General features: G+C 36.9%; 1 protein-coding gene across 1 annotated transcript; it reads left to right on the top strand.

The window, feature by feature from the left end:
- Positions 1-21,992, top strand: LOC134278033 (sulfotransferase 1 family member D1-like). The gene is made up of 6 exons (XM_062760348.1): positions 1-285; positions 12,072-12,205; positions 12,326-12,512; positions 13,722-13,828; positions 17,550-17,730; positions 21,751-21,992. The coding sequence occupies exons 1-6, from the start codon at positions 114-116 to the stop codon at positions 21,861-21,863; spliced, it is 894 nt and encodes a 297-aa protein (XP_062616332.1). The 5' UTR covers positions 1-113; the 3' UTR covers positions 21,864-21,992.
- Positions 21,993-22,984: the final 992 nt, after the last annotated feature.

Genomic DNA, 22,984 nt, shown 5'->3' with positions numbered 1-22,984 from the left:
ATTTCTGACCAGTATATTTTAATGTAGGTCTAGATAGTCGGTATTGTATTGGATTTTTTCAGAGCAGTTATTCTTATCAATGTCACAGAAAGGAGTTTCTTTGGAGGAGAAAGATGGAAATTTGTGAATACAGCGTGGAACCGGATCATCTAACTAAAGTGAAGAGATACGATAACTTTAATTTTCCCTATGCGTTTCCTGGAAATGTAAAAGACCATTTGAAGAAAATTGCCAACTTCAAAGTCCAGGAAAGTGATGTATTAATATCTACATACCCAAAGTCAGGTCAGTTCTGTCCTTAAATTAACTTGGTTGAGTAAAGTTTATCATGTTATGATCTTACCAATTAATCCAAAATTTAATGCAGGTTATTTGAAAAAAAAATATAACTAGCACTTTAGTTTGAATAAAGTCTCCACCTTTAAAAACCCAAGAATGACTGTAAACTGCAAAAATATTTAACTTCAGGGCTTTTTTGTAAAATTGTCAGATTATTTTGTCAAATCATTTGTTTTAGCAAGTTCCTTCTCCGTGTATTTTTATTTAACAAAATCCATAGTACATCTTTTTAATAACAAATTTCCTACAGATATTTAATTACAGTATGTTAAATATTGATTTACAAGAAATATCCGACTGAGCTCTCCTGAAGACCATGTTAATTTTTTTCTGTTTGTCTGTCTTTTAGAAATTTCATCACATGACAATGATTTATTGACAAACAAATAATGCTATCAGTGTACAAAACGTTGGAATTTGAAAAATGTGTCAAAATATTAATAGAGTCATTTCCCGTATCCTCAGACCTTCGGGTGACACAGCCACTGTCCGCTACGGTCACAGCTACCTTAAGACCGCGAAAACACGCGCGACTTCATGGTCCGTAAAGTTCACGGCGATCTGACCCCCGGAGACCTTGTTAAGGTCATTCACGGGTGATTTAAGATGACCGACATCTATCGCTCTGTTAAAGAACGAGTCAAGCAACTCATTTTGAATTTTTAAAAAAATCTCTCACATTTCTCCTTTTTTAAAGATAAGAAATATCTGTCCCCTTCGTATGACTTCATGGATCGACCAATGGCCTCTTTTGTCAGAAATTTGTGAACCACAACTCTTCATATTATTGCATATTACGTTGTGTATTTAAGTGATATGAGATAAAAATTAGATATTAATGCATTTTACAAAAAATATAGAAATATATGCCCTTGCTTTTTTTCTGCTTTAAAATCTTGAAGCATTAATGGTATACATTTATTTTTTAAAGTGGACAATAACCCTAAAAATAAACCTTGACAAATAACATTCTTTCTCGCTACTTTTTGGCATGATAAGGACGGAATGAACTTGCTCGTTATGTGCACAATGTTTTCAATGTACATTCGTCACACAGGCCGTGGTTTCAAAACAAGTTATATGATGTGTGCCATTATTTATTCCGATGTGTTGGTTTTTGTGTATTTTTTTCGAAAAGTCGGTCGGACATTATTCTTCAGTGCAATGCTTGAGCATCTTAATTGGCTCCTCGCTATCTCGCCTCATCTCTAGGGTCTATCTTCTCTCTATCTCGCTTCTTCCCTATCTTGTCTCTATCTCGTTTCTCTGTCTCACTATGTCGCCTCCTCTCTATCTCGCTTCCCTGTCCCGCCTCCTCGCTATCTCGCCTTCTTTCTATCTCGCTAGTCTGTCTCACTTCCTCTCTACCTCTCTTTCTCTCTCACTCCTCTCTGTCAGCACATTCATATCTCGATTTTCTATCTCGCTTCCTTGTCTCGCTTCCTCCCTATCTTGCTCTATTTCGCTTCCTCCCTATTTCGCCTCATCTCTATCTCGCCTATTCTCTATCTTACTTCTTTGTCCCGCCTTCTCTCTATCGATCTCGCTTCTCTATCTCGCCTACCCTCTATCTTGCTTCTTTGTCTCAGCCACTCTCTATCTCGACTATTCTCTATCTTGCTCTTTGTCTCGCCTTCTCTTTATATATTTCCTCATCTCTTTTCCCACCTTCTTTCAAACTCGTCTCCTCTATATCTGGCTTCTCTTTCTCGTCTCCTCTATATCTGGCTTCTCTGTCCCGTCTCCTCTATATCTGGCTTCTCTGTCTCGTCTCCTCTATATCTGGCTTCTCTGTCTCGCCTCCTCTATATCTGGCTTCTCTGTCTCGTCTCCTCTATATCTGGCTTCCCTGTCTCGTCTCCTCTATATCTGGCTTCTCTGTCTCGCCTCCTCTATATCTGGCTTCTCTGTCTCGTCTCCTCTATATCTGGCTTCTCTGTCTCGTCTCCTCTATATCTGGCTTCTCTGTCTCGTCTCCTCTATATCTGGCTTCTCTGTCTCGTCTCCTCTATATCTGGCTTCTCTGTCTCGTCTCCTCTATATCTGGCTTCTCTGTCTCCTCTATATCTGGCTTCTCTGTCTCGTCTCCTCTATATCTGGCTTCTCTGTCTCCTCTATATCTGGCTTCTCTGTCTCGTCTCCTCTATATCGGGCTTCTCTGTCCCGTCTCCTCTATATCTGGGTTCTCTGTCTCGTCTCCTCTATATCTGGGTTCTCTGTCTCGTCTCCTCTATATTGGGCTTCTCTGTCTCGTCTCCTCTATATCGGTCTTCTCTGTCTCGTCTCCTCTATATCTGACTTCTCTGTCTCGTCTCCTCTATATCTGGCTTCCCTGTCTCGTCTCCTCTATATCTGGCTTCTCTGTCTCGTCTCCTCTATATTGGGCTTCTCTGTCTCGTCTCCTCTATATCGGTCTTCTCTGTCTCGTCTCCTCTATATCTGACTTCTCTGTCTCGTCTCCTCTATATCTGGCTTCTCTGTCTCGTCTCCTCTATATCTGGCTTCTCTGTCTCGTCTCCTCTATATCTGGCTTCTCTGTCTCGTCTCCTCTATATCTGGCTTCTCTGTCTCGTCTCCTGTATATCTGGCTTCTCTGTCGCGTCTCCTCTATATCTGGCTTCTCTGTCTCGTCTCCTCTACATCTGGCTTCTCTGTCTCCTGTATATCTGGCTTTTCTGTCCCGTCTCCTCTTTATCTGGCTTCTCTGTCTCGTCTACTCTATATCTGGCTTCTCTGTCTCGTGTCCTCTATATCTGGCTTTGTTGTCTCGTCTCCTCTATATCTGGCTTCTCTGTCTCGTCTCCTCTATATCGGGCTTCTCTGTCTCGTCTCCTCTATATCTGGCTTCTCTGTCTCGTCTCCTCTACATCTGGCTTCTCTGTCTCCTGTATATCTGGCTTTTCTGTCCCGTCTCCTCTTTATCTGGCTTCTCTGTCTCGTCTCCTCTATATCTGGCTTCTCTGTCTCGTCTCCTCTATATCTGGCTTCTCTGTCCCGTCTCCTCTATATCTGGCTTCTCTGTCTCCTGTATATCTGGCTTCTCTGTCTCGTCTCCTGTATATCTGGCTTCGTTGTCTCGTCTCCTCTATATCTGGCTTCTCTGTCCCGTCTCCTCTATATCTGGCTTCGTTATCTCGTCTCCTCTATATCTGGCTTCGTTGTCTCGTCTCCTCTATATCTGGCTTTGTTGTCCCGTCTCCTCTATATCTGGCTTCTCTGTCTCGTCTCCTCTATATTTGGCTTCTCTGTCTCGTCTCCTCTATATTTGGCTTCTCTGTCCCGTCTCCTCTATATCTGGCTTCTCTGTCTCCTGTATATCTGGCTTCTCTGTCTCGTCTCCTGTATATCTGGCTTCGTTGTCTCGTCTCCTCTATATCTGGCTTCGTTGTCTCGTCTCCTGTATATCTGGCTTCTCTGTCTCGTCTCCTGTATATCTGGCTTCTCTGTCTCGTCTCCTCTATATCTGGCTTCTCTGTCTCGTCTCCTCTATATCTGGCTTCTCTGTCCCGTCTCCTGTATATCTGGCTTCTCTGTCTCGTCTCCTGAATATCTGGCTTCTCTGTCTCGTGTCCTCTATATCTGGCTTCTCTGTCCCGTCTCCTCTATATCTGGCTTCTCTGTCTCGTCTCCTGTATATCTGGCTTCTCTGTCTCGTCTCCTGTATATCTGGCTTCTCTGTCTCGTCTCCTCTATATCTGGCTTCTCTGTCTCGTCTCCACTATATCTGGCTTCTCTGTCTCGTCTCCTCTATATCTGGCTTCTCTGTCTCGTCTCCTCTATATCTGGCTTCGTTGTCTCGTCTCCTCTTTATCTGGCTTCTCTGTCCCGTCTCCTCTATATCTGGCTTCGTTATCTCGTCTCCTCTATATCTGGCTTCGTTGTCTCGTCTCCTCTATATCTGGCTTTGTTGTCTCGTCTCCTCTATATCTGGATTCTCTGTCTCGTCTCCTGTATATCTGGCTTTCCTGTCTCGTCTCCTGTATATCTGGCTTCCCTGTCTCGTCTCCTGTATATCTGGCTTCTCTGTCTCGTCTCCTCTATATCTGGCTTCCCTGTCTCGTCTCCTCTATATCTGGCTTCTCTGTCTCGTCTCCTCTTTATCTGGCTTCTCTGTCTCGTCTCCTCTATATCTGGCTTCTCTGTCTCGTCTCCTCTGTATCTGGCTTCTCTGTCTCGTGTCCTCTATATCTGGCTTCGTTATCTCGTCTCCTCTATATCTGGCTTCTCTGTCTCGTCTCCTCTATATCTGGCTTCTCTGTCTCGTGTCCTCTATATCTGGCTTCTCTGTCTCGTCTCCTCTATATCGGGCTTCTCTGTCTCGTCTCCTCTATATCTGGCTTCTCTGCTTCTCTCTATATCGTCTCTGTCGTCTCCTCTATATCTGGCTTCTCTGTCCCGTCTCCTCTATATCTGGCTTCTCTGTCTCGTCTCCTCTATATCTGGCTTCTCTGTCTCGTCTCCTCTATATCGGGCTTCTCTGTATCGTCTCCTCTATATCTGGCTTCTCTGTCTCGTGTCCTCTATATCTGGCTTCTCTGTCTCGTCTCCTCTATATCTGGCTTCTCTGTCTCGTCTCCTCTATATCGGGTTTCTCTGTATCGTCTCCTCTATATCTGGCTTCTCTGTCTCGTCTCCACTATATCTGGCTTCTCTGTCTCGTCTCCTCTTTATCTGGCTTCTCTGTCTCGTCTCCTCTATATCTGGCTTCTCTGTCTCGTCTCCTCTATATCTGGCTTCTCTGTCTCGTGTCCTCTATATCTGGCTTCTCTGTCTCATGTCCTCTATATCTGACTTCTCTGTCCCGTCTCCTATATATCTGACTTCTCTGTCCCGTCTCCTGTATATCTGGCTTCGTTATCTCGTCTCCTCTATATCTGGCTTCTCTGTCTCGTCTCCTCTATATCGGGCTTCTCTGTATCGTCTCCTCTATATCTGGCTTCTCTGTCTCGTGTCCTCTATATCTGGCTTCTCTGTCTCGTCTCCTCTATATCTGGCTTCTCTGTCTCGTCTCCTCTATATCGGGTTTCTCTGTATCGTCTCCTCTATATCTGGCTTCTCTGTCTCGTCTCCACTATATCTGGCTTCTCTGTCTCGTCTCCTCTTTATCTGGCTTCTCTGTCTCGTCTCCTCTATATCTGGCTTCTCTGTCTCGTCTCCTCTATATCTGGCTTCTCTGTCTCGTGTCCTCTATATCTGGCTTCTCTGTCTCATGTCCTCTATATCTGACTTCTCTGTCCCGTCTCCTATATATCTGACTTCTCTGTCCCGTCTCCTGTATATCTGGCTTCGTTATCTCGTCTCCTCTATATCTGGCCTCTCTGTCTCGTCTCCTCTATATCTGGCTTCTCTGTCTCGTCTCCTCTATATCTGGCTTCTCTGTCTCGTTTCCTCTATATCTGGCTTCTCTGTCTCGTCTCCTCTATATCTGGCTTCTCTGTCTCGTCTCCTCTATATCTGGCTTCTCTGTCTCGTCTCCTCTATATCTGGTCTCCTCTATATCTGGCTTCTCTGTATCGTCTCCTCTATATCTGGCTTCTCTGTCTCGTCTCCTCTATATCTGGCTTCTCTGTCCCGTCTCCTCTATATCTGGCTTCTCTGTCCCGTCTCCTCTATATCTGGCTTCTCTGTCTCGTCTCCTCTATATCTGGCTTCTCTGTCTCGTCTCCTCTATATCGGGCTTCTCTGTCTCGTCTCCTCTATATCTGGCTTCTCTGTCTCGTCTCCTCTATATCTGGCTTCGTTATCTCGTCTCCTCTATATCTGACTTCGTTGTCTTGTCTCCTGTATATCTGGCTTCTCTGTCTCGTCTCCAGTATATCTGGCTTCGTTGTCTCGTCTCCTCTATATCTGGCTTCTCTGTCTCGCCTCCTCTATATCTGGCTTCTCTGTCTCGTCTCCTCTATATCTGGCTTCTCTGTCTCGTCTCCTCTATATCTGGCTTCTCTGTCCCGTCTCCTCTATATTTGGCTACTCTGTCTCGTGTCCTCTATATCTGGCTTCTCTGCCTCGTCTCCTCTACATCTGACTTCGTTGTCCCGTCTCCTCTTTATCTGGCTTTGTTGTCTCGTCTCCTCTACATCTGACTTCTCTGTCTTCTCTTTCTCCTCTCAACTTTATCTCGCCGCCCCCCTACCTCGTCCTCTCGCAACTTATATATAATTTATGGGATTACTAGTATTTATTGAAGGCCAGATGAAGCAATTATTCTAATAAAGCAGGAATTAAAATCCGTTAAAGATAAAAAAAAATAAAAGATATAATACATGTATCCTCAAAATATAAAATGTAAAAAACTAGTGCTAATTGTAACGGGGACCGTTACAGATGTTCCCCAAACGCTCCCCAACTCCCTTTTGGTGCCATATTCCATGTAAGCTTCATTAAATAGGACAAACTCTATGCATTTGAGACTTTAACAACGTTTAACTAGAAGTATACCAAGTTCATTCAAATTTAATCATTGCACGCGTGCGCATGTGAATGCATGAGCGTAATGACCAAATCATCTTGTCTACAGAATGTATATATATTTTAATATACTAAATATTAAAGTATTTAATCCAAAAGTATTAAAAGATACGCTCATTCAAGTGTATTTTTTATTTTACTCTTTTCACGTGCACACACGTGCATATATGAGCATGGTGACCATACTTTCTTGTTGAAGTCCATTACATCTATCTATGTTCCAAATTCCATCCTGATTGGTTGAAAACCAAGGGAGTTATAGCTTTTTAAAGTTTCAGCCAATCAGATTGCAGCTCAGGTACACGAACGTGTATGCATGTGCATGGTGACCATACCTTCTTTTAGAAGTCCATTATATATATTTATGTTCCATATCCCATCCTGTTTGGTTGAAAACCAAGGGAGTTATAACTGTTTAAAGTTTCAGCCAATCAGATTGCAGCTCACGTACACGCACGTGCATGCATGTGCATGATGACCATACCTTCTTTTAGAAGTCCATTATATATATTTATGTTACAAATCCCATCCTGTTTGGTTGAAAACCAAGCGAGTTATAGCTATTTAAAGTTTCAGCCAATCAGACTGCAGCGCACGTGCATGCACTTGTTTTAATGATAATTGCTATATATCATGTTGTAGGACATCCTAATGCATGGCTATGTTCAAAATTTCAAAGGATTTCGTCAAAAAACAAGAAAGATATTGAGACCTTTGTTTCAGCCAATCAGAGCAAAGCGCACGTGCATGCGCGTGACATCTTGCTATCTTGACCACGTCATCTTGTCTACGCTACTAATATATCCTTACATTATAAATTTCAAAAGATTTTATCAAAAAATAGAAAAGTTACGGCTATATCCATTATATTGGTCATTTCACGTGTTGCACGTGCGCGCTCTTGCAAGCACGTGAGCGCAAAATGGCATGTTGACAATGTCATCTTATCTACATTTATCATATGTCTATATATTCTAAATATGAAAGCATTACATCAAAAAATGTAAAAGTTACGGCAATTCGAAGTATATTGGTCATTTCACGTGTTGCACGTGCGCGCTCTTGCAAGCACGTGCGCGCAAAATGACCTTCGTTCCGCAAATCTACATAACATGCCTACTTACCCTAAAAAGGTTTCCCCTTAATCGGACGTGTACTTTACAAGATCATTCGCGGACAAAATTTTCCCGAGAAGAAAAATAATAATAACTAGTGCTAATTGTAACGGGGACCGTTACAGATGTTCCCCAAACGCTCCCCAACTCCCTTTTGGTGCCATATTCCCTGTAAGCTTCATTAAATAAGACAATCGTTATGCATTTGAGAATTTAACAACCTTTACCCAGATGTGTACCAACTTCATTCAAATTTTAGCGTGGCACGCGTGCACATGTGAATGCATGTCCGTAATGACCATATCATCTTGTCTACACAATCTATATAATTTAATATACTAAATATTAAAGTATTTTATCCAGAAGTATTAAAAAATACGCTAAATCAAGAGTTTTTTTTTTATTTTACTCCTTTCAAGTGCACGCACGTGCATGGTGACCATACCTTCTTGTAGAAGTCCATTACATCTATCTATGTTCTAAATTCCATCCCGTTTTGTTGAAAATCAAGGGAGTTATAACTGTTTAAAGTTTAAGCCAATCAGATTGCAGCACACGTACACACACGTGTATGTATGTGCATGGTGACCATACCTTCTTGTAGAAGTCCATTCTATCTATCTAAGATCCAAATCCCATCCTGTTTGGTTGATAACGAAGGGAGTTATAGCTATTTAAAGTTTGAGCCAATCAGATTTCAGCGCACGTGCATGCACGTGTTTTCATGAAAATTGCTATACATCATGTTGTAGATTATACTTATGCATGGCAAAGTTCAAAATTTCAAAGGATTTTGTCAAAAAACAAGAAAGATATTGAGACTTTAGTTTCAGCCAATCAGAGCGAAGCGCACGTGCATGCGCGTGAGATCTTGCTATTTTGACCATGTTATATTGTGTATGTTACTCATATATCCTTATATTATGAGTTTCAAAGCATTTCATCAAAAATTTAAAAAGTTACGCTTATATTCATTATATTGATCATTTCTCGTGTTGCACGTGTGCGCTCTTGCAAGCACGTGCGCGCAAAATGACCTTTGTTCCGCAAATCTACATGACATGTCTACTGACCCTAAAAACATTTCACCTTAGTCGGATGTGTAGTTTACGAGATCATTCGCGGACAAAAAAGTGCCCAGGAAGAAGAAAAATAATAATAATAAGAAACAGAGTAAAAACAATATGTTCCCCAACTTCGTTTGGGGAACATAACTAGTGCTAATTGTAACGGGGACCGTTACAGATGTTCCCCAAACGCTCCCCAACTCCTTTTTGGTGCCATATTCCCTGTAAGCTTCATTATATAAGACAAACTCTGTGCATTTTGACTTTAACAACGTTTTCTCAGAAGGATACCAATTATATTCAAATTTTACATTGCACCCGTGCGCATGTGAATGCATGTCCGTTATGATCATATCATCTTGTCTACACTATCTACATATTTTAATATGCAATATATTAAAGCATTCAGTCCAAAAGTATGAAAAATCACTCTTTCAAGTGTAATTTTCATTTCACTCGTTCCAAATGCACGCACGTGCGTGCACGTGCATGATGACCATACCTTCTTGTAGGAGTCCCTTTCATCTATCTATATTCTAAATCCCATCCTATTTGGTTGAAAAACAAGGGAGTTATAGCCATTTCAAGTTTAAGCCAATCAGATTGCAGCACACGTGCATGCGCGTGTTTTCATGTTTTTTTCTATATCATATTGTAGGATATCCTAATGCATGACAATGTTTTAAATTTCAAAGCATTTCGTCAAAAAACAAAGTAGATGTAGCCATTTAAAGTTTCAGCCAATCAGATTGCAGCACGCGGGCATGCGCATGCTTTCATGAAAATTCTTATATATCATGCTGTAGATCTTCATAATGTAGGTCTATGTTCAAAATTTCAAAGGATTATGACAAGAAACAAGAAAGATATTGAGAATTTAGTTTCAGCCAATCAGAGCGAAGCACACGTGCATCCGCGTGCGATCTTGCTATTTTGACCAAGTCATCTTGTGCATACTACTAATATATACTTATAAAATGAGTTTAAAAGCATTTCATCAATAATTTTAATAGTTACGTCTGTATCAATTATATTGGACTTTCTCGTGTTGCACGTGCGAGCTCTTGCAAGCACATGTGCATGCACATGCTTTCATGAAAAATCTTATATTACAGGCTGTAGATCTCCCTAATGTATGACTATGTTCAAAATTTCAAATGATTTTATCAAAAAACAAAAAAGATATTGAGACTTTAGTTTCAGCCAATCAGAGCGAAGCACACGTGCATGCGCGTGCGATCTTGCTTTTTTGACCATGGCATCTTCTGCATATTACTAATATATCCTTACATTATAAGTTTCAAAACATTTCGTCACAAAATAGAGAATTTACGGTTATATCCATTATATATTGGTCATTTTAAGTTTTGCACGTGCGCGCTCTTGCAAGCACGTGCGCGCAAAATGACCTTGATTCCGCAAATTTACATAACATGCCTACTTACCCTAAAAAGGTTTCACCTAAGTCGGATGTGTAGTTTACAAGATCACTCGCGGACAAAATTTTCCCAGGAAGAAAAATAATAATAATAAGAATAATAATAATAAGAAACAGAGTAAAAACAATATGTTCCCCAACTTCGTTTGGGGAACATAATAAGAAACAGAGTAAAAACAATATGTTCCCCAACTTCGTTTGGGGAACATAATTAAAGGTTTGTAAATGAATAGCTGCGACAATACAAAGAAAGTAGTTCAACGGATCTTCCTTTAGGTTAGCATGTCCCAAATCCTAACATTAGGAATAGCTACACATACATGTACATTGTACTTGAATATTTGGACATGACATCTGCAAAATTCAACAAGTAGAGGATTGTTGGCTATCTGAAAAGATTTTATGATCTTAGTCCTAATGGTATGCAAAGTATCAAATCAAAGATTTCAATTCACAAAATATAATTTTATGTCCTCTTGGAGTGCCCTGAACAATTCTAAATAGTAGTATCCTTGTCTCTAACTTTGGTGAATTTGATAAATGATTAGAGGAGATTTCTTGTGGAATTATTTTCCAAAATTAAGCTTTATTTTCAACACGGTTAGATTAAAAGCCTGTAGGCCAATAATACTCTGTGTCAGACATTAACTTGGCCAAAAAAATAAAAAAAACAAAAAAAAAAAAAAAAAAAAAAAAAAAATGCTTACATCTCTGTAGGTTCGATGTGCGCATATACATGTATTGTCGTGTGTAAAATAAATAATTTTTTTAAGATCATTATATGAAATGGTAATTTAATATAGACGTTGCGCACGTTGTTGTCTTCAATTTTGGTAACTTCATAATGACGTTATTTGACACTAATTGTTTCAACAGATCGCACTTTTGAAAGATTCTCCAAAAGTTCTAAGTCTAAAACAAAGTTAATGAGAGTGTTTTCTGAAAAGATTTCATTGTCTTGCTTGCACGACTCAGTTTTTGACAAAACAAATAAAGATCATTTAAACTAAACCAAACACAGCACAGGCAGATCACGACAGAGCGATTTGTAGACTATGTACCATTCCACGAATTGTCGAATCTTGTCAAGACACGATATCGACAGAATATTAAATCTGAAACTAAATTTTCGAATCCCTATGCCGCATATTTCAAGCATATGTATTTATAAAGTTTTACGCAATTCCCAAATTCTAACAATGTATAGGGGAAAGTGGTTGGGTTTATCATTAACTACAGATATATGTGCATTGTAGCAACCGCTAATGATATAACGCCGCTTAATATTACAAATATCATTTTAAGCGTTGCGATAAATTATTGCATTAATGGTTTACCTTTTACCCGCTAATGCTAAATCGCCGCATAATGAAAGAATTATATCATTAAGCGGATGAACATGCCAACTATTAATGCAATGATTTATGACGCTCAATGATATGCATTGCAACGCTTAATGAAAGCTTAATGAAATTTGTATAATTAAGCGGTGTTATATATCATTAGCGATTGCTACAGTGCATGTACCAGTAAGTGTTCGCAAAGAAACAACACAGTAATTTCATATGTATCAAATATAAAATGTAGAAAACGTACCCAGTGATGACTTGTTGGGGTTACCGAACTCTCTTTATCTGATTCCAGGTACTCACTGGGTTAGAGAAATTGTATCGATGCTTCTCCGTGGAAAAGCAGAGTACACCTATGAACCCATGTATTCCTTGGATTTTTATGAGAGCAGTTACTTAGATAAGTTACCATCTCCCAGAATATTGCAGGTATTGTGGTGTTCGCATTCATTATTAGCTAAATACATGGGAATGTTTTAAGAGATCAAAAAAAAAAAAAAAAAAAAAAATCTGGATGTTCTGTGCATTTTCGAAGATCTCTATTTTCAGTCACACCTACCCTACCGATACCTTCCGAAGGAGTTAAAGAAACATGGACGCATAATCCACGTGTCTAGAAATCCAAAAGACACGGCGGTATCCTTGTATAACATGATAAAGAAACTGACATTCATGTACAGCAGTTTTACGGGGTCATTTCACGCCTTGTTACATTGCATTTTCTTCAGCGATAAATGTAAGTTTTCAACAATTTAAAAAGTAAAGAACAACATATTCTTTAATTTAGAAATTGATTTATTCTATAGAAGCAAAAATTTTCTTACATTGCAAGCTTTAAACATAAAAAATGTATTATCAAAATTTTTTGACATATGCATTTTTTTCTTTTCATTAAAATCTAAAATATTTGACAAAATATAAATATTGATATTTGCATTTCTCCCCTCTTTTTTGTCTCCAAGTTAAAAAATATAATATGCGAATATTAATTTGGTTTTTCCACCCACCCTTCAGTTAACCTGTCTGTAACACTTATTTCCGGATAATCAAGAGCCTTTAATTGCAATAACTATTATAACTTAATTCTTATGATTTAAAAAAAAAAAACCTCTATCATGTTTGGGGTGAGAAGTCAAGGTCAAGATCATAAATTGATATTTTTATAAAATTTTTTGACCTTTTGAAAAGCTATTTCATTTCTTAGCTTCCTTTGATTAAAATTTAATGATTTAAGACTCAGAAGTTGAGGGATCAATGTCACAAATGGATATATCGCATAAAATAAATCTCTGATAATAATCTTTGAGGTTATGCTGACTCTTCTTGATTTTGAGGTCAAAGTTCAAGATAAAAGTAAATTATGTGTACATGTACAGTATGAAATGAAAAACGCAAGTTTCTGGGCTTTATCCTTTAAAAAGCCCAGAAGCTTCAAGTTCCAGTGAATTTTCGAATCAAAACAGCCTATGAATAAGAAAGATTACTTCACTTTAGTCAAGTGATTTTGAGGTTCAAATTTCAAACTCAGTATAGCATAGATTGTATACAAGGATTTCTGGATATTTTTTATTTCTCTTGAGCTTTTGAAACAGAATTTTTAGGTGTTGGCATTGAAAGACCCTGATAGATTTTGAGGCCAAATACTGAAAGTTCTAGGTTTCGAATTCAAGTACATGTATCTTATAAAAAGGGATTCCAGATTCACGTCCACAAGGATTTTAACCAAAACATGCACATTTTTAAATCAATAGATAAATTTCAATAAATAATAATACATGTAGTAAATAAGATATATATACGCATTCAAAAAATCGTATTATCTAAATATTTTTGAATTCAAGACAAGCAATGCAATTATTTCAAAGTTGGAGCCTGTAAGAGCAATCGGAATGTTATTAATCATAAAGTTCATTTTTAACAAATTACCTTTATTTTTATTATAAAGTTGCTTTTGGAAATTGGTTCGACTTTGTCAAAGAATGGGAGAGAACTATGCGACAAGAAAACAGGGGGTGTCGTATATTACACTTACATTTCGAAGATTTAAAGAAGGTTGGTATTTTTTTTTTGGTTAACTTTCGATTTTATTTTTTTTAAACTCATTGACTCATACGTATGTTATATATATTATTTTTTCTGCTGACTTGTTAGTTTTCTGATCTGATTTGTATCGGGAATTAAAAAATAATAAGTTTACCAACAGTCTAGCACATTTTTAAGCATAAGCCTATTTCAAGGACAAAATATAGGATTATTTCTACGTGTACTGCTAAATATTTTTGAGCACACCCAGGAACATAGCCAGTCTGAAGGTAGTTTCCTATTTCAGATCTTGTAATTACAGATTTGTACAGAGAAATCATCTGACTAAGCTGTCATTAGGCTAGATATAATATAAAGAAGACGATTAAGCCTTTTATTGAACCTATAGCATTTCCTGAATTTTTTTTTTTTTTTGCAGATGTAGATCACATGGTTATTTGCCTCACAAGTGTCTTGATATAAAAAGAATCGGTAATGTGTGGCAGTTGATAGTGCCCCCAACTAAAAATAGAAAATATATTCCTGTTCCCCTACCACCCCACCACCAACTGAAAATGCTTTCCACGGGCCCGTATCTTAAACGATAAACTTTTATCCATATTTATAAACAAGTTGCTGTCCTTTAAAAAAGGACTGCAATACGTGGACCATACGCATGTGTCTCTAACCGAAATTCCATTAGAGAAAATTACAAGGTTTAATGAATATTCATGTAGGTTCGTTCACATTTTGCAATGATCTACCTACTTTGACTGATTAGTACTTTCATAGCAAAATTATTCAATTATCTCCGATTAGCCTACTGTTTTGTCATTTTAAAAAATCTGTATATTTTCATTTTTGATACATGTAACCCATAATGGTTGGGACTTCACATCTTTTCTGGATTTATACGGAAGAAATCTATCATTGGAAAATAGATCTTAAGACTAGTTCTATATTTTAAAAGCTAGAACTAGTCGTTGAATGGAGTTTTTTAATTCAAGTTGTTAAGTTATCTATATACTGCATGTTCTTCGGGACTACTTTTTAAAAAGCTTATGCCACAAAATCAATGTTTAGTTTGTATATAAAAGTATATGTAAAAGAGAGAAATTCGGTTCCGCCAATGAATATATACGATATTCAGATTTAAAAGCGAGATTTACCAATGAATGGCGTATTCTTATTCGAATAGGGCGAATTATTCTACGGTCAAGTTTTCTTCGGGGCGAACTCTCTGGCATTCTCGCGCATGCGTAACCTGCCGTTTGCCCATGGCATCCGGTTTAACCTCGCCTATATATTTCTGCGTGGACCTGAGGATCCACGCAATGACACAATAACTATGGCACGCCAAATTCACAAAAATCAGCAAAACATAGTTTCACAGTCGATAAACTAGGTTTATCGGTTTGTAAACTATAGTTTACGGACTGTAAACTATAGTTAACAACGTTAATCTATATTTTACATCTGTAAATCATAGTTAACGCGATAATCTATGTTTCACAACCTTAAACTATACTTATCAACAAAAACAATCATTTGCGATCGCAAAACATAGATTATCTAATAAATACAGTGTCACGATTTGTAAACTATGGTTTACAACTCTTAACTATAGTACTGTTAACGATCGTAAATTATGGTTTACAGACGTGAATCTATGTTTATCAACAAAATCTATTGTTAACGTTTTATCACAGACAGATAAACTTAGATTAGCATTCGTAAACTATAGTTAACAACCGTTAAATATAGTTTTACAGATGAAAACTATAATAAACGAATCGTTAACTATAGTTTACTGTCTGTAAACTATAGTTTACAGTCGATAAACCTAGTTTATCAACTGTGAAACTAGGTTTAGCTGATTTTTGTTTTTTTGGCGTGCCATACATAACAATGAAAGGTTAAAATTAAAGCGTTATATGGAGTATTTAGTTCGATCAGCTGTGACACAAACAACGTGGAAGGCTCTTCGTAATTTATTTACAAACCATAATTAGAAAACCAAGTGTTCGATCCAAATATTTTCAATTACATTTTTTGATCATATATTCACAGCTCAACTTGGAATAAATAAACTAGACGTTTATGTTCAAACTACAGTTTCCAAACCCAACCGGCTGGAAAGTAACATGATATATTTTATGATGGGAGAGACAAAATCAACTAACTCTTACTACTGCACCCATTTTTTTTTTTTGTGAACAGTTAATTGCATCAACGAGATCCATTCGCGTATACTGATGTCACACCGGTCACTGGCGTTGTCAAACTAATTATATATATATATACAAATATTTTCTCTTTGTTGTTCTCTCAGCATTTAAGGGTTTGCCCTTGATGTCATGATATGACGTTCTTTCTATGAAATATTAAATGCACAAAGCAAAATGATATTGAGTACGTCTATGGTTTATACATCATCTGAATTAATCCAGTTACTTTGACTTTAACGACGTTCGATCCTAATATTTAAAGTCTTAAACTTTTTTTGCGAAGTATATTTTTATATAAATTTCCATCCGTTTCTCTCTATATATATATATATATATATATATATATATATATATATATATATATATATATATATATAATATATATATTAAAATTAATTAAAATTCAAATAAAAAAATGGGAGTCAATATGCTTCTTTTGGCGCTACAGTACATTTAATATGACTTTTTTTGCACCGAAATTTGTGTCTTAATTAAAAATTACATCTTCGACGTTTTCCCTCCAATATATTTATCCAATTAAAGCATGAAACAAAATGAACTCTAAGTCTATTTAAAAAAGACACTTTAAAATTGTGACTAAGAAACATTTTTAAATTGGTTCGCATGACCTTTCTGGGCTAATAAATGAGATTTTTCTGGCATTGAAAATTTAATAAACAAGAAAAGTATTTTAAAGTCTTAAACTTTTGCTGAATTTAAGAAAATAGGTCAAAGTTATCTTAAATATTTAAAAAACAACATCAGAAGTGGGGGTATGTGATGTAAATTTTCAGATATTACTAAAAGAGTGTTAATTTTATGTTAAAATTGGCTCAATTTCCCCCCGCATTTTCAGAATATATTGACTATATTTGTCACACTTCGTTGAAATAATTTAGCAAAAAACAACTTTGTGTGCAACCAGTATGGAAAAATAGGAATCTTAAATTAACAGTACCGTTAAAGTTCAAAAGAGAAAAAACTGATCATTTTCTTCTAAAAACCCTTCCACCAGAAAATATAGTCCCTAGCTTAATTGAATTTGAATGAAATTTAATCGCGGTTTTTTCATAGAAAATAGTTCAATTTGCATTGTAGAATCCAGATTTAATGTTAGAATTTTTAAATGATGCAGAATTTTATACATAAAGGAAAGGACCAAAATCCACTCAAAAGCTCAGGATCGAACGCCCTTAACTATATACTATGAGAAAGTCATCAACTATACACTTTGATTGAATTTTTAAAAAATATTAGTGGAGGACATGTACATTAAATAATTAGATGGGAAAATGCAATATTAATAAATACTAAGTTACTTCTTATGACATTTAACCCTCATTAAGATGACCAAATCTCCCCAAAATTCAATTTCTTCTGGAAATTAATTTGATTTTAGTAGTACAATTTCATTAGTAATTACAAATACATAAATATTGTAAAAAAAGAAATGCCTGGAAAACACAGTCGTTTTCCTGAAATAAATCCAGTCCATGTTTTGTTTTTATTTATTTTTTTTGAAGGACTTAAAGTCAAACGTAAGAAAGATTGCAGACCTTTTGGAGCTAAATTATGAAGATGAGTTTATAAACCTCGTAGCTGAGAAATGTACTTTTAAGAATATGAAAAACGGCAAAGAATCGAACCCTCAACCTTACTGGCAGGACTGCACCCACGACGGAAAAATGCCAATATTCAGGAAAGGTAAGGATATCTATATTCTTTGAAGGACATTTTTCGCATTACTCCTAACATGGACGTCGGTATGAACTTTTAAAGAGCCTAAAAGGTTGAATGGCACCGTTAAAAAAGTACTTGATTCCTTTCTTAACGCGGAGGAAAGCCAAAAAGGATGAAAATACAAGAAATTGTACTGGTTCTTCAGCATCCACGGCCAAAATGCACGATCCTCTCCCATTCTGGGAGCTATATGCGGACTCCGGACCGTGGCTTGAGACGATGATCTTCAGCGAGCGACAAAAAAGTGGTGCCTTAAATCAAATGTTTTTTTTATATATAAAGCTTCGATTTGTATAGCTCTCTCTGCTTCATCTGTCCGAATTTTCTCAAGAAGAAAGTACAGATCTGCAGCTAAGTAAATAGCTAAAACATTCTGTGAAGAATAAATAAGAAGTACAAATATCATGTCATATCTGAAAACAAGAGCATATCTTTATATGGAATGCGAAAAATTCACTCTCCTGTCAAAATTCTATGCCTCCGTAATTAAAGATTCAGAGGTAATAGATTTTGCCCTGTCCGTCTTTCTGTCTCTAAAGCTGATGATCTGTTTATCTATTTGTCCGCAAAAATTCTAACATTCCCCACAACTTTTTTTGTTCCATTTTGCACGAATTTGCCAAACTTTAACAAGGTCATAACGTAACTTTTGGAAAGTTGGTGCCATGTGTAAAGGTATTAATACTTTATGTGAATATTTCTTACTTCTTTTTTCAAATGATATATTTTTTTTACCTTTGACCTTGAACTTTGAGTGTTTGCTGTTATTCCGGCGAGAATACTGTAACAGCAAAAGTTTTTTTTTTTAAATTAAATCACCTTGATTTACTGGATATATTTCAAATAAATAGTAAATGAAAACATTCTTCATTAAAATACCGGTAAGCACTATTCAGGCTTCTGTTTGGAAATGCAACTTCTATACGACGTTAAGTGACGTCAGATTCTAGACGCTCTAAATGTAACGTGCGGTTTGACGGGCCCGATCTAAATTAAAACTGAATGATTTAATTTCAGTTGTAACACGTCATTTGATTGATTAAACGGTTTTATTCATTTTGTATAACATAACTTGCCTACGTCACAATGAGTTACGTCAAAAACGTATTACTCCGCTTGCCGTTAACTTTTAAAATATGCGATATTTGAAGCCTTTTTCCGAAGGAAAAAATGGAAAAATTGCCTCATTGTCCACATTGAAATTAAATTATAAGGAATGAAGCTTATTTCAACTTATGTTATACGATATAACATAACTTGGGGCAGTTAACGCTTTTTTTAAACCGCTTCGCGGTTTATAAAGCGTAAACTGCCCCACGTCATGTTACATCGTATAACAAAAGTTGAAATAAGCTTCATTCCTTAAATGAATTTCGGCACTCGTGGTAACGGTCGCACCGTCAACATATTAAAAGATAGGAAAAAGCTGGTTATTGAATGTGCATTGTTGCATGCAATGTGTAATCTAGATGAAATATGACTTTTATTCGCATTTTTAGGTCACCTGAGTAAACTCAGGTGACCTATTGCTATCCGTTTTCGTCCGTCGTCGTCTGTCGTCCGTCGTGTGTCGTGTGTTAACATTTGAACATTTTCAGCTTCTTCTCTGCAACCACTGAACCAATTTCAACCAAGTTTGGCACAAAGCATCTATGGGTAAAGATGAACAAAAATTATGAATTTCATGATCCCTGCCCCCCTGGGGCCTGAGGGGTGGGGCCAAAACCACTAAAATTAATGCAATCTTTAAAAATCTTCTTCTTTACTCCTGGACATCAAGCAGTCAAACTATTTGCATGATTGTAATCAGCATTGAGTCCTCTACCAAAATTGTGAAATTCATGGCCCTGGGGTCAGGGGTTCTAGTGCTAGGGCGGGGCTAAATAAGTATATAGTGAAAATGCATTATTTCTTTGAAAATCTTCTTCTCTGCTCCTGGGTATTAAATAAACCAACTAAGTACATAGTTATGATGAGCAAGAGTGCCTCTACCAAAATTGTGAAATTTATGGCCCCAGGGTCAGGGTTCTGGTGTTGGGGGGGGGGGCTCTATTGATTATATAGTGAAAATATATGTATTCTTTGAAAATCTTCTTCTCTGCTCATAAATATTAAATAAACTAACTAAGTGCATAGATATGATAAGAGTGAAAAAATTGTGAATTTTATGGCCCCATCTTCAAGGGTTCTGATGTTGGGGGGGGGGGGCTCTATTGATTATATAAAGTGAAAATACATGATTTCTTTGAAAATCTTCTTCTCTGCCCCTGGGTATTAAATAAACCAACTAAGTACATAGTTATGATGAGCAAGAGTGCCTCTACTAAAATTATAAATTTTATGGCCCCAGGGTCAAGGGTTCTGGTGTTGGGGGGGGGCTCTATTGATTATATAGTGAAAATACATGAATTCTTTGAAAATCTTCTTCTCTGCTCCTAGGTATTAAATAAACTAACTAAGTACATAGTTATGATGAGCAAGAGTGCTTCAACCGAAATTGTAAATTTTATGGCCCCAGGGTCAAGGGTTCTGGTGTTGGGGGGGGGGGGCTCTATTAATTATATAGTGAAAATATATGAATTCTTTGAAAATCTTCTTCTCTGCTCATAAATATTAAATAAACTAACTAAGTGCATAGATATGATGAGCAAGAGTGCCTCAACCAAAATTGTGAATTTTATGGCCCCATCTTCAAGGGTTCTGATGTTGGGGGGGGGGCTCTATTGATTACATAGTGAAAATACATGAATTCTTTGAAAATCTTCTTCTCTGCTCCTAAATATTAAATAAACTAACTAAGTGCATAGTTATGATGAGCAAGAGTGCCTCAACCAAAATTGTGAATTTCATGGCCCCATCGTCAAGGGTTCTGATGTTGGGGGGGGGGGGCTCTATTGATTTTATATTGAAAATACATGAATTCTTTGAAAATCTTCTTCTCTGCTCCTAGGAATTAAATAATCCAACTTAGTACATAGTTATGATGAGCCAGAATGCCTCTTCTAAAATTATGAATTTTATAGCCCCAGGGTCTGGGGTTCTGGTGTTAGGGTGGGGCTCTATTGATTATATAGTGAAAATACATTAAATCTTTGAAAATTTTCTTCTCTGTCTCTGGGTATGAAGCAGATGAACTACCTATATAGTTATGAAGAGCAAGGGCCCTAATCTTGCAGAATTGTGAATTTCAAGGCCCCAGGGTTCTGGTGTTAGGGGGGGCTCTACTTATATATTGAAAATGAATTAATTGTTATGCCCCCGCTTGAAAAGTGGAAGGGTATATAGTAATCGGTATTTCCGTCCGTCTGTACGTCCGTCTGTCCGTCTGATACGCTTTGGGGTACCCATTTCTTATCCGCAATTCCTCTCAAACCACTGAAGGAAATTTGATGAAACTTTCACAGAATCTTTATTACATATTGTCATTGTGCACCTCCTATTTTACTTTTTGATCTGACATATATTTTGGATTTTCCAGAGGAAAACATGGATACTGCCATTATATTCATATGGGAGGTGGGGGGTATTATTTAGTGAGCTCATTGCTCACAGTACCTCTAGTTTGAAATCTGCTCCTTTGTATTTATAAAACATTTATTTATTTTTTGATAGGCAATTTTAAGGGTGCCTTTGTGCAATGTGTGGACCTAAGGTCAGGGGTTTATGTCACAGTGTTAGGGGCACTACTGATTATTGCTGAATATTACTGATTAGGTGGAGTGCATTTTTGTTCCCCTACCCTGCGTATGGGTATTCAGTAACCAAGCTAAGCAACTGCTAAGTGTATTGTTATGATGCTCAATGGTGCCTCTTTCAAAATTGTGAATGCCATATAGCATCTGGCTTAAAACATGAATCAAATTCAATACACTGTAACTGAAAAGTTGTTGCATAATGCTCAGGTGACCTATAAGGCCCATGGGCCTCTTGTTATTGAATGTAGTCCACAATTTAGCATTTTAATGATGTTGCCTTTATTTGAAGGTGATGTTGGTGACTGGAAAAATTGGTTCTCTGAAAAAGACAATGAAAAATTCGACAAAGAGTACGCCAGACAGATGCGTGATTCCTCCTTAAATTTCCAATATTTCATTTAGAGTCACTGTGGTGAGCCACCTTAACCTTCCAATAGTTCATGTAGACTCACTGAGGTGAGCCACCTTAACTTTCCAATAGTTGATATAGACTCACTGTGGTGAGCCAACTTAACTTAACAATAGTTCATACAGACTCATGGTGGTGAGCACCCTTAACTGTCCGATAGTTCACCTAGACTCACTATGGTGAGCCGCCTTAACTTTCCAATATTTCATAAAGACTCACTGTGATGAGCAACCTTAAGTTTCCAATAGTTCAAATAGATTCACTGTTGTGAGCAACCTTAACTTTCCAATAGTTCGGACTCACTTTGGTGAACCGCCTTAACTTTCCATTATTTCACGTAGACTCACTGCGGTGAGCCGCCACCAGTTTCACTACAATTTTGTATGGGAAGGTTTGGAAAGGAGTCATTCTATTTATTGAAATTGTTAAAGAATTTCATTTGAATTTTTGTTAGTTAACTACATGATCAAAAGAATATGTACAATATGTATAACAGATTATTTAACTTATCCCGACGTTAAGTTTTCAAATCAGTGTGGTTCTAAGGTATGTCTAACGGCAACATATTGACTCAAGACCCCTGACGTTGTGGGGATATTGTAGTCCATGTATGGAAACCTCTAAGTACTGAATAGGTCTGAAAATGTGACGAAGATTAACTAATTAAATTTGAGAAAAAAAATAAAATTTGCTTACATCAATGCTATAAATTTGATGTTTCACAATACTGATAAACAAAAAAAAGCTGAATATCAAATAATTTTATCGTTCTTAACTGTTAAAACGTGTATTAGAGATTAAACTACATACTAGTATTTTCCGGTGAGTAAAATAAATTTAAACATTCCATCTGTGAATCTCAAAAGAAACTTATGGTATCAAATTATTTCAAGTTTCATAAAATCTCTACTCACTTATATCAAATATTTCCTTAACTCGGGATTTTCCAAAAAATGCATTTGTAAAGTAAACTACAAACAAAAACAACAAAGCTGATTTTAGTAATTGATAAGCAGTAACTCAAAATATATAACAAAATTGAATTAATTTGTATTGAAAATGGAGAAAAAAGACAAATTTTAGTATGTATACAATGTATAAGGAGGAATGGGTC

This window comes from Saccostrea cucullata, unplaced genomic scaffold (genome assembly GCF_032062105.1).
Source record: "Saccostrea cucullata isolate Sc308-1 unplaced genomic scaffold, CSIRO_AGI_Scuc_v1 ctg390, whole genome shotgun sequence".
In the NCBI taxonomy this organism is placed as follows: Eukaryota; Metazoa; Mollusca; class Bivalvia; order Ostreida; family Ostreidae; genus Saccostrea; species Saccostrea cuccullata.
Note: the sequence above shows the minus strand (reverse complement) of the source record. Positions and strands in the feature narration are given on the sequence as shown.